Consider the following 11,673-nt stretch of genomic DNA (forward strand, 5'->3'; position numbering starts at 1 on the left):
CTCCCCATCCCGCTGAAACAGAGAACTCTTTTCTGGAAACCTGTCTTATCTGTGCCCCTAAGACCGACTGGGTCTGGGGCAGGTTCCAAAGTTAAGCTGTAGAGTCATCTGTGTTTTTGAAAATCTGGATGCTCAGATATCACACACTGAGATAGGGTCTTTCTTAAATTCAGTGAGGTTTCCTGCTTTGGAGTGTTTATTTCTCGGAAGCAGTTATAATGTGAAAAAGTTCTGCCCCCATAGTTCTGTGATTCTCCTTTTAGCTGTGGCACAGGGAATGTTCCTGAAGTAAATTTGATATCGTATACTCTACCCTGTAGAATCATTTTACTAAGAATTGTATTCGTTTCTACTATGTCACTTAGATTACATTCTTAACTAGATTAGCATTGTTTATAACTTTACATAAAAAATTTAAACTATACTTTACAAGAAGTCTTAGTTCCTTTTTTAGGAATGTAAAATGTGTATACTCTCTTCCTACAGCCGGACCATATAGTGGTTTAGGCGAAATAATCCATCGGGAGAGCGTTCCAATGCACACATTTGCCAAGTATCTCTTCACCTCTCTCCTACCTCATGATGCTGAATTGGCATACAAAATTGCACTGAGAGCAATGCGGTACGTATTCACAGCCCCGCCGGGCAGAGGCAATCCAAATCCCCCACTGGGAAAAATGGCTGTTAACTGACTTCTCATTCATTCATTTTTCTTGTAGGCAGCAGAAAAACTAAAAAAAAAGCTTCTTGGGTTGTGGTGGTGGTGGTTTGTTGGCTTGTTTGGCTTTTGTTTTAAAGTAAGGGAAGAATGGTATTCTTGTCTGCTGTCACACTCATGTTCATGGTGGCTTTATCCTGCTTTTTCTTGAAGCTAGAATTTGGGACTAGAGAACAACTTCAGGCCAAGTTTAACCACAAGGCAGCAACAGTGGAAACCTTCCTAAATAACGTAACTGTTTAGAAAAAATTAGATTTTTGAAGCAGTGGTAAACAACACATATTTTTGATGAATATAATAATTGAGAGAGCCCTTCACACTGGCTGTAATTACACATTCCATCAGTAGCACAGGCAAGCCATCCTAGCACCGAAACACCTTTATGCTCCACTGGAGGATGAGAGAAGATATGGGAGCTGTATCTAGTGTGGAAGGCATTGCTATTTAGGGGTCTTCCAGAATTGGTTCGCCTCAGCTTTGTTTCCATCCGCCCCTCAGTCCCTCCTCTTCAGTAATAACAATTAGAACACATTCTCTGCTGCTGAACTTTCTGTTTTCACCCTCCTTTTTAAAAAAAAGTCAGTTCACAAAATAATTATTTTTATCACGAATTTGTTCTAGCTGAATAGTTTTTAATGAACTCAAGATTAAATTTTTCAGTCTTATATATAACCTTTTAAACTTTAAGGACCTGAAAGGAATATCTACCTTTCTTAAAACATGAGCTTTTTTCCTTTTGTCTTTTTTTTAAATTAACACACTTAAAAAAATTTTTTTGTGTGTGGTAAAAGTCACATAATATAAAACATACCATTTCAGCCATATTTAACTGTACAGTTCAGTGGCACTAAGTACATTTACATTGTTGTGCAACTCTTTAATTAACACAGTTTTGTTAAAGTGCCGATTAGACCCTGTTATTGCCACCTAAAGACAAGCCACGTACACATCTAAAAGCTTGAGGTGCTGGAGAACAGTTTGATTCCACAGAAACTTTTCATCGAAGATACTGTCTCTGCAGCCAGTGTAATGGATTCAAAAACAATGCCTTTCCTGTATGAGTATAGCTTATAAGTCGCAGGAGGCCTCTTTTATGCAGCAATAGAGTGTGTTTGTATTTGTGTGTGTGTATATGTGTACCTGTGTGTCATTGTGTATTGAGGCTGACATCCTTTAATTTGACATGCTTTCCTTGGCAACATGAAATCTCATTAACATATCAGAGAAACCTTAAAAGTTCTCTCGTCTGTTTTTAAAATATCAAAAAATAAAATAACTAACATAAGCAAAAGTACCCCACCAAATTACTTTATACCACTTGGTTTGTATTTTAGAGCACAGTTTTATAAGTACATTCCTATTCCCATTTTTGGAAGCTGAAATGGAAGTTATCAGATGAAGACAGATGTTCAGCTCTATAGTTAACTCAAATCCTAACAGTTCTGCTACTGTGGTAAAGGGAAGGATACTAATGTTATGATGCCACCAGATGCTATTGCTACAGTTACTGTAAAGTTTAAGGGTAAAATAGCTAAGGTTTCTCTGTGGTTCTGGCTTATGTGAAGGTGTCTGTCAGGTGGGGAGGCTTGCTTTTCTAACACTCAGAAACGCATTTATGTCCACCCTTGGTTGCTGCCCAGGCAGTTTGTTAACGGGGGACACCAGCAGGGCACAGGGGAATTGTTTTCCACCTCTTCTCTTCTACCTGCCACACGCCCTCAGCCAAAGGATGGCCATGGGAGGGAGGTGGTATGAACTGCTAGAGCATCTCAAGGCAGCCAGGGGAACAGGAAGGAAAAGAGACAGGTAGCTTACTTGCTTCTTAGTCCTTCTAGAAGGAGAGGGGAGGTACTGAAGAAGGGCATTTTCACAGTCATTTTCTCATGTTTCCAGGGACGTTGACTAGTTTGCTCTACAGCAACTCTGGAAGGATCTGCCTGTGAATATAGGGATAGTCTGGGTTTTAAAAAAGCTAAATAGCAACCCCACCAAAATTCTTACTACTTAATTGCCACCATCTAATGCTAACATCTCTGTCTGTAGATAAAAGGAAAAGGGAATGAGGGATTTGGCTTACCAGAGCAATAATTGCTGTTGGGTAGGGCCCCAAGCCCAGCATCACACCCTGACCCTGCTAACTTCTCCTGGTCCCCAGCTCTTACTCCACAGTCCCTAACCTAACACTGGTGTACTTGAGGGAAGGTCAGTGTTTTGATGATTGTAAAAAAAATTATTGCAGTTATAGCTACTCTACTAATCTCTTTGGTGCTTATTTATATTTGGAAGAGACCGCCAAGCATGTGCTTTGTTTCAATAGTTGTTCTTTATTTGTCAACATATTCTTAAAGATACATTGATTAAAATAAGAAATCATGCTGAATTTATGCAAGACTGTCAAGGGACAAATACTTGGATCATTTTCATCCATCATCTCTGATATGATGGCTAGAACATTTTCTAACTACAAATTTCTGAAGTAATAAGGAACTAATTATGCAGAAAGTATGAATATATGGAAAGAAGTCATTTTTGTTTTACTTTCCCTCTTACTTTGTTTTAATAAGTTAAACTTATTTGTCTCAGCTATACACTGATTCCTAACGGTTGTAATCTCAGTTTTAAATATCCACTTGACTATCAGTTTCTTCTGATTTTTATTTTTTAATGAGTGATAAAATTCAGAAATTTTACAGTAGGTAAACATTAAGACTTGTGTTTCAAACCTCTCCATTGTTACACGTCGTAATTTCCTTGAATGTTGCCATTTTCTGAATGATGCTAAAGAAAGGAAACCTCTTAGGGTTAGGTGATGGGCAATTAACGAGGTAACTTTAGCATCCAGACAGCAAAGTGTAGCTGTGCCAGCTCTTCCCTCACCGAGGACCTGAACAATCTCTCCCAGCATCTACCTGCTCCTCTGGCTTCTGGGCAGTCCCTGTGGCCAGGGTGATGGACAAGTGGTAACTAAGAGCCGCCTACCTTGTCTTGTCATTACAGGTTGCTAGTGTTGGAATCCACTGCTCCAGCGGGAGACCTCACCCGTCCACACCACATGGCATCCGTTGTTCCCAACCGGTACCCTCGTTGGTTCACTCTAAGCCACATAGAATCCCAGCAGTGCGAGCTGGCATCCACTATGCTCACTGCAGCCAAAGGTACTGGCTTGTCCTGGGGCCTCATGATTATTTTGTTAGTTTGCCTTTTTATTTTAAGGGTCATGTTTTCCATCAGATTCTCAATAGTGGTGCTTATGTTGTAAGGGATCCTTTTCTTTAGATGTTAGCTTATGAAGCAAAACAGGTGCTACTCATTTGAGCTGGCATTTTCCTCATTTAACTGCATCATTAAACTTGCTGCTGGCAGAGTTTGGGTTTAGTTACCACGCCATGTAAATGGTGGGTGAGCTTCAGAGGCCGATTAAAAAGTTGGGTTACATTTCTTCTCCCTGAAATATTCACCAGAAATAAAAAAGCAGGAACCTGAGAGAACTATTTGCTATCTCATGTTGGTTCTGGTTCACATGCGCTTTTAGCCATGAGGGTGTGTCTCAGTGTTCTTTTTCCCGAAGCCGGGATTCATAGATATGCAATAACCTTGGGACACTTAGTTGTAACATCTGTGCCATCGTGAACATTTCATGTAAAGTAACTTGTACTTTGTGTTTTGTTTTGTTCCTTTTTTAACTCCGTGTGTGTGTGTGTGTGTGTGTGTGATTTTTGTTGTTGTTGTTTTGCTTTGCCTTGCTTTGCTTTGATTTGTTTTCCCCTTGTTCGTTGCAGGCGATGTTCGGAGGCTGGAAACAGTATTAGAATCCATCCAGAAAAACATTCACTCCTCATCCCACATCTTCAAGCTTGCCCAAGATGCATTTAAAATAGCAACTCTCATGGACAGTTTGCCAGACATCACTCTTCTGAAGGTGTCTCTGGAGCTGGGCCTGCAGGTATGTGACTGTGGTCTTTTCTGGGGCATCAAGGAGTGCTAAATAAAAGCATCATCCTAGGGTGCTGCTGTTTGTTTGGATTTTTTAGTGTGGGTACATGACTCTTCGTTGCACAGATCTGTTAGACTTCAGGAGAGCACTGTGCTTCGCAGTTGTGGTCATTCCCACCTGAACCAGACTGCTGCCTCGTGTGTAGGACTGTACCTTTAGAAGCCCTGTTTGTGTCTTTCAATAAAAAATCATCTTCTGTATTAGAGCCTTAACATCACTGTTTCTCCTTTAATGAATTGAAGAAGAGTTCTTGCTATACATGGCTTAAATAAAGCTCTCATGTATAATAACGATTCATTTGTTAGGGTTAAATTTTTAGAGGAAGTACAGATATTTACTGATGTTTGCATTTTCATGATAGATGGACAGTTCTGACTCCTTTTTTATAACCCTGAGAAACTTAAGGTAAAGGAAGAGGGATTGGGCCAGGGTCCAGCTTCAGCTTCAGCAGGCCCTGCTTAGACATATTACCAAGGACATTTTGAGTTAGTCATACAGATAGATGTTTGCTTCCTTATAGTATCCGAAAAGATTACTGTATAAACCAGGAACTGAAAAGTTTATATTTCTACTTTTCTCAGGGAATCTCTATTAACATTTGTGTTTTTTCCTCCATAAAAAGCAGTGTGACACAAGAGGGAAGAGATATGGGATCATATGTATATGTATAACTGATTCACTTTGTTGTAAAGGAGAAACTAACACACTATTGTAAAACAGTTACACTCAAATAAAGATGTTAAAAAAAAAAAAAGCAGTGAAAGAAATTGTCATCTTCTAATTTTCTAAAGTATGGGGACTAGAATGCCCCAATTAGATTAATATGCTTTTCTAGTTATGGGTTCTCCTTACAGTGATTAATAAGGTTAAAGAATTAGACTGTAGAAAAATGCACTTGCCACTTACAGTACTCTACAAGCAGAGGGCATGGGAGATTGCATTTAAGCTATACAATGACATTTTAGAAGTTTTCTTTTAAAAAATAAATTCTTGGGCTTCCCTGGTGGCGCAGTGGTTGAGAGTCCGCCTGCCGATGCAGGAGATACGGGTTCGTGCCCTGGTCCGGGAAGATCCCACATGCCGCGGAGCAGCTAAGCCCGTGAGCCGTGGCCGCTGGGCCTGCGCTTCCGGAGCCTGTGCTCCGCAACGGGAGAGGCCACAACAGTGAGAGGCCCGCGTACCGCAAAAAAAAAAAAATAAATAAATAAATTCTTGTTGTTTGGCTTATTTTTGTTATCATTTTCCTCTTAAAGGTCTGATGCAGAAAGAGCCATTAACATGAGTTTTCTGGGTATTTGAAATTCTGGCAGATTGTTTTGGTAAATGGCAGATTACTGAGAGCTTGCTCTCTGCCTCATCCTTCCTGGGACCCAGGAAGGAATCCCATAGGACCTTTCCAAGGCTTTAGGAGCATTATGTCCCTAGATGCTCTGAATCTTAAAAAATGAGGGAAGCAGGACGATATGGTTAATTTTATCTTGGACTCTATTAGAAAGTAAAAAAAACAAAATTAGATTGCTAATGATGCCAAAGGTGATTTCTTTCTATAGACCTGGGGTTATCGTCTTAATCGCCAGGAAGGAACAACCAGAGATTGAAGGGATAACTAAAACAATTATTAAAAAAAAAACAACAAACCTCTTTCTTTGCCAACTGAGGGTTCCTCGTCAGAATTAATTCATGAGGTGGCTCAGAAATTTAGAACCATGGAATGTTAAAGCTGGAGAGGAGAAGAGGACATGGGCTGTGTTTTAATGTGCCAGTCAAGCCCTTGGATTTTGCAGAGGAGAAAAGTGGTCAATTGAGTGACTTGCCCAGGTTGCCACGTCTAGTCAGTTGGCCTACCAGGAGTAGAACACAGACCTCCCGCCTCCCAGGCTGGGGCAAGGCCAGCAAGGGGAGCTGTGGGTAAGTCCAAATTCATATGCACAGCTTCGTTCCAAATAAGGCTCTCCGTCCTCCTGGTAGTAGGGAGTCTGCCTGATAATTTATACCTTGGAATGAATTGTTTTCTTTTTCCACTGACTTAGGGATAATCTTCCAAAACATTTTGTTATCCTGTCTTCATAGGTTATGCGAATGACACTGTCGACCTTAAACTGGCGCCGGCGGGAGATGGTCAGGTGGCTAGTAACGTGCGCTACTGAAGTGGGTACGTAAGTCAGGGGTAGGGGCTCCCCAAGGCGCCTCGTGGTCAGATTTCACTTATTTCCAGGTACAGAGAAGAACATTTTCACTTCTTTACCTTGACTTCTCCAAGGCTCCTGCCCCTTCTGGCAACCTACAGGGGCTCTCTTCCCCGAACCCCACCGTCAGCCTTCAGTTATACACACTTGCACTGTTCCTGTCACATCTGTGGGGCTCCAACTCTTACTTAAAATGGAATAAGTCAGGGAGCAAACACTTTTTATTCAGCTGTTCTGTCACACTTAAGGTGCTTTCAGTAACTTTTTGTGATCATCAAGTTTACAGTTTCATATTCCAGAGTGACTCTTTGGTAGGCAGCAAACCATCTTTGGAACTAACTTTAGACTGTGGGTTAATGGTTCAGGTCACTAATGAAAACAATATAAAGTTATCTAGTTGCACTGAGTTTTTTCTTCACCATCTGAGGGCATTCGTCATGGTATCGAACAGAGAAATGACCACTGGGTGTGGTTTGGGTGAGCTTTGTGAGAATTTGTAGTAGCCATAAGAAGATCCCCAGTTGCCCATACAGTGCAATCTGTGAGACCCTTCAGCCAACTATTTCCCCTCTGCAGCAATAAATCATAACTAAAAAAACCCATACATTCCTGGCGAGAAGGCGAACACAAACAAAATGGTGGCTGTTGGAAATAAATGTGGGTTAAACTGTCTTCTACTTACTTGCATCAGAAAAGGATACACACCTCTTGCTGAGAAGACACTGCTACCTCAGTGCTTATCTAAAGATTGACACAGCAGATACTGTAAAAGCATTTTTCTTGTTATTTTTCTTTTATTAATCTATAATGGTATGTTATCTTGAAAGAAGGGAAATTGGTCTCAGTATAAAAATTATATTACTGAAGTGATGCTTTAGTGAAGCAATACAAAGATAATACCAGTTCAAGAACTGCCACACCATTCCCCCTACCCCTGCACCAAGAAATAGGCCTTATTTCTCTTAGATTTAGTACCTGTGCTTTAAATGGCCCACGTTTAGGATTTTCTTACAGCTGAGGCATATTGCGTCTGTGTACTTAAAATGGTTATTTTAAAGACCCTGTCATCCATTTCAAACATCTGAGTCATCTGTATGTCTGCTTCTGTTGACTCTCTTCCCTTGATTATAGGTCACATTTTCCTGCTTCTTTGTGTGTTTAATCACTTTGTATTGTGTGTACTTTAAACTTACACACAGGCACACAGACCACATAAAAACTCCCCATTTTGGTGAGGGTTGTAGTTTTTCTGACTCAGACTCTGTGGTGGGTAACTGACAGGAGGCCCCAGTGAACTAGAACTCATTAGCAAAAAGCCACTGTCTGAGATGGCAAGCAAGCAGCAGCACAGTGCAAATACCAGCTACCGAGAGGATTAGTTCTTTATTACAGGAAGCTCATGTTCCTTTCAGGCATTTCACTGAGTAGCATTCTATAATAACCTTATTCTAAAAGGTTGCTCCCAGGCACATTGCCTTACAGGATTTTATGACCTAGCTCATGTCCTGTGATGGTTAACAATGTAAGCATTGATTATAAAGTGGAAATAAGGCAAGACCTCTGGGCAGCCTCTCATCAGTAATGGGGCTTCTCTGTGCTCCTTGCAGGTGTTTATGCCCTGGACAGCATCATGCAGAGCTGGTTTACGCTTTTTACTCCCACTGAAGCCACAAGTATTGTTGCAACCACCGTGATGTCTAACAGCACCATCGTCCGCCTCCACCTGGACTGCCACCAGCAGGAAAAGCTGGCCAGCAGCGCCCGGACACTTGCATTGCAGTGCGCTATGAAGGACCCTCAGAACTGTGCCCTCTCCGCGCTGACCCTGTGTGAAAAGGATCACATAGCTTTTGAGACGGCGTACCAAATTGTTCTCGACGCTGCTACAACTGGCATGAGCTACACCCAGCTCTTTACAATAGCACGGTACATGGAGCACCGCGGGTACCCCATGAGGGCCTACAAGCTGGCCACCCTGGCCATGACCCATCTTAACCTGAGCTACAATCAGGACACGCACCCTGCCATTAATGACGTTTTGTGGGCCTGTGCGCTTAGCCACTCCCTTGGTAAAAATGAGCTTGCAGCTATAATACCTCTGGTGGTCAAGAGTGTCAAGTGTGCAACGGTACTGTCAGACATTTTGCGCAGATGCACTCTGACCACTCCTGGCATGGTGGGACTTCACGGAAGGAGGAACTCTGGTAAGCTCATGTCACTGGACAAAGCCCCCTTGAGGCAACTCTTGGATGCCACAATCGGGGCCTACATCAACACGACACACTCACGGCTCACACACATCAGTCCTCGGCACTATAGTGAGTTTATAGAGTTCCTCAGCAAGGCCCGAGAGACCTTCTTAATGGCGCACGATGGACACATTCAGTTTACACAGTTTATCGACAACCTGAAACAAATCTACAAAGGCAAAAAGAAACTGATGATGTTGGTTCGGGAGAGGTTTGGTTGATAGAACTTGTATGAATGGGGGTGGGGGTGGGAATGGGGGGGACAGTTTGTTTTTACTTGAGCCTGCCTTTGTACCCTTTTTAACTTAAAGAACAGAGCCACACCGGTATTATATGTGTATAGTTATATTGCGTTTGCAGACTAAATTGTCATGTGAAAGTTTGTGTGTTTTTAATTTTCTTCCCTTTTTCTTTCTTTTTATTTTATTATTTTTCTTATTCTTTTTTTGTTTTGTTTTTTTGGTTTTGTATGAGAGAGAGGTTAAAAAGGTTTGGTTTACACTGAGTATATGTTGTCAAGTGGCAAAAGTCCACATAGCTCTCCTGTTTTCTGTATACGTTCACAGCCTCAAAAAAAATAATTGAAATGGCTTTAAAAACCAAACAAAACACCTCCATCCTGTGATAAGTACCTCGAATGGATTCAGCTTTACTCCTTTGTAACTCATCTTTACATTTTCAGCATATTTAAACAAACCAACAAAACGAAAATACTAATAGTTAAAAGGCTGACCCACGTGGCTTTGCAGTGCTGTTCGTCCAGAAGCATGGCACACAATGCTTGTGCATGTGGAAACTTAGCGACTGTCAACATACATTCTCAGGGATTTATCAAAAAAATAAAAATAAAAAAAGAATGAGAGCATTTATTGTACTGTATATATATTATAGTATATGTCTGAATATTGAAAATATAACATTAACTAATTTATAAAAAATATTCTATGTAATGCAAAATACTTGAAGCTGCAGTAGCTTGGTTTTAAACAAAAAACAAAAAAAAAAACTGAGAGAAAACCTATCAGAAGGACTAAAAGTGCGCCTTGCTTCAGGGTTGGCTCAGGCGGTGAACTTCATGCTGGGCATCTATGCAGAGCCACCTTTTGGATTGCATGGTTTGACTGAGATCTATTGGGAGAAATTATATATGTATATATATTTATACAACTTATGTATACATATATATATGTATACACACAGACACAAGACACACCAACCACAACCACTACACCACACATGCTTGTAACAGGCACTAGAATTAAGAGGGACAACAAAATACACAGCCAGAGCAGCAAGCCTTAGCATTAAGAATATACAGTATGCCGGAACCTGGGGTTCGTGCCTCCTAGCCTAGGAAACTTAAAAGAAATATCCTTTTGACAAAACGCAAAACGTTTTCCAAAACAATTGACATCTGATACATTACGCCTTTGCAGTGAGCTAATAATAAGCTAACCTTTGTGCACAAATAACATTATATATATTATATATCTATTCTGCATAGGTATTTTGACTTTGTGCAGGACAGAAAGTTGTGTAGGTATGACTGTTCTACTTTTCAGTTTTCTTTCTTTTTTTTTAAATATATTTTATTTTCTCTAGAATTACTCAAAACAAAAGCAGCCTTCTATCTTGCCTTGTCTTAATGCTTTAAAATAACCAAACTGGAGATCTAACTACCAAACTGTTCATTATATTATTAAATACCAACTTTGGTTACAGTATAGTGTCTTTACTTTAGCTGATGGTTCTGTAACCTTGTGCTTTTTAAAGCAATTTTTATGTTTTGGTGCAAAAGTTGTCCAGTGTCTCTTGTTCCCTTCATTAGAGAACATGCTAGAGGTATGTTTGTAGGTATTTTTGTTTAGAAGAACTATTTCATGCGCTCCATTTTATTTATTATAATAGGTAAAAAGAAAAAAAAAAGGTTGTACTTCATCACCCATGTAAACATGCTCATGAAGTTGAAAGTAATTAAGATTTGATACACTGATATCAATTTATTTATGTAACTAAATCACTGTTTTATAAACTTGTTAATGATCAACAATTTTTGTTTTGATTAAAATTAGTTTTTTGAAAGTTGATTCTGCCTCCTTTATGGTATATCTCTAATTACGCTTGAATTCATTGATTATGGACGTGGGTGTTACCACATCTCCAAGTGTTTTAATACCATATTCATTCATTCAGTAAATATTTATGTACTGTTTTCTAGGCCCTGGAGATGTAATGGTGAATAAAACCAGACACTGGAGCTTACTTTTCTGCTTAGTGGAAAAGACAGACATAAATCAGATAATCACAAAGATAAAATATGGGACAGAATAGCCAGTTTTTCTTCAGTATGTACATTTGGTCATTCTTCCCTAATAAACTATTATTTAAGATGCTCAGTACTTGATATATTTATTAAATGCTAAGTTTGTTAGAGGTTTTTTTGTGTGTGTGGTTTAAAGGAAATTACAATATAAGGGGTAAATGCTATATATACATTATAAACATCTGTCCCACCCCATCTCCATC

The 11,673-nt window shown here is 40.0% G+C and overlaps 1 protein-coding gene across 1 annotated transcript in view; it reads left to right on the top strand.

Annotated features, from left to right (window-relative positions):
- ZSWIM6 (zinc finger SWIM-type containing 6) overlaps positions 1 to 11,234 on the top strand; it is a 222,509-nt gene extending 211,275 nt beyond the window's left edge. Inside the window, exons 10-14 of the mRNA XM_059060965.2 lie at positions 487 to 622; positions 3,716 to 3,873; positions 4,498 to 4,661; positions 6,783 to 6,864; positions 8,506 to 11,234. Of these exons, the coding sequence (XP_058916948.1) occupies positions 487 to 622; positions 3,716 to 3,873; positions 4,498 to 4,661; positions 6,783 to 6,864; positions 8,506 to 9,368 (1,403 nt within the window). The 3' untranslated portion in view covers positions 9,369 to 11,234. The remainder of the gene's footprint in view (positions 1 to 486; positions 623 to 3,715; positions 3,874 to 4,497; positions 4,662 to 6,782; positions 6,865 to 8,505) is intronic.
- Positions 11,235 to 11,673: the final 439 nt, after the last annotated feature.

The sequence above is a fragment of the Kogia breviceps genome, chromosome 4 (assembly GCF_026419965.1).
Source record: "Kogia breviceps isolate mKogBre1 chromosome 4, mKogBre1 haplotype 1, whole genome shotgun sequence".
Lineage (NCBI taxonomy): Eukaryota > Metazoa > Chordata > Mammalia > Artiodactyla > Physeteridae > Kogia > Kogia breviceps.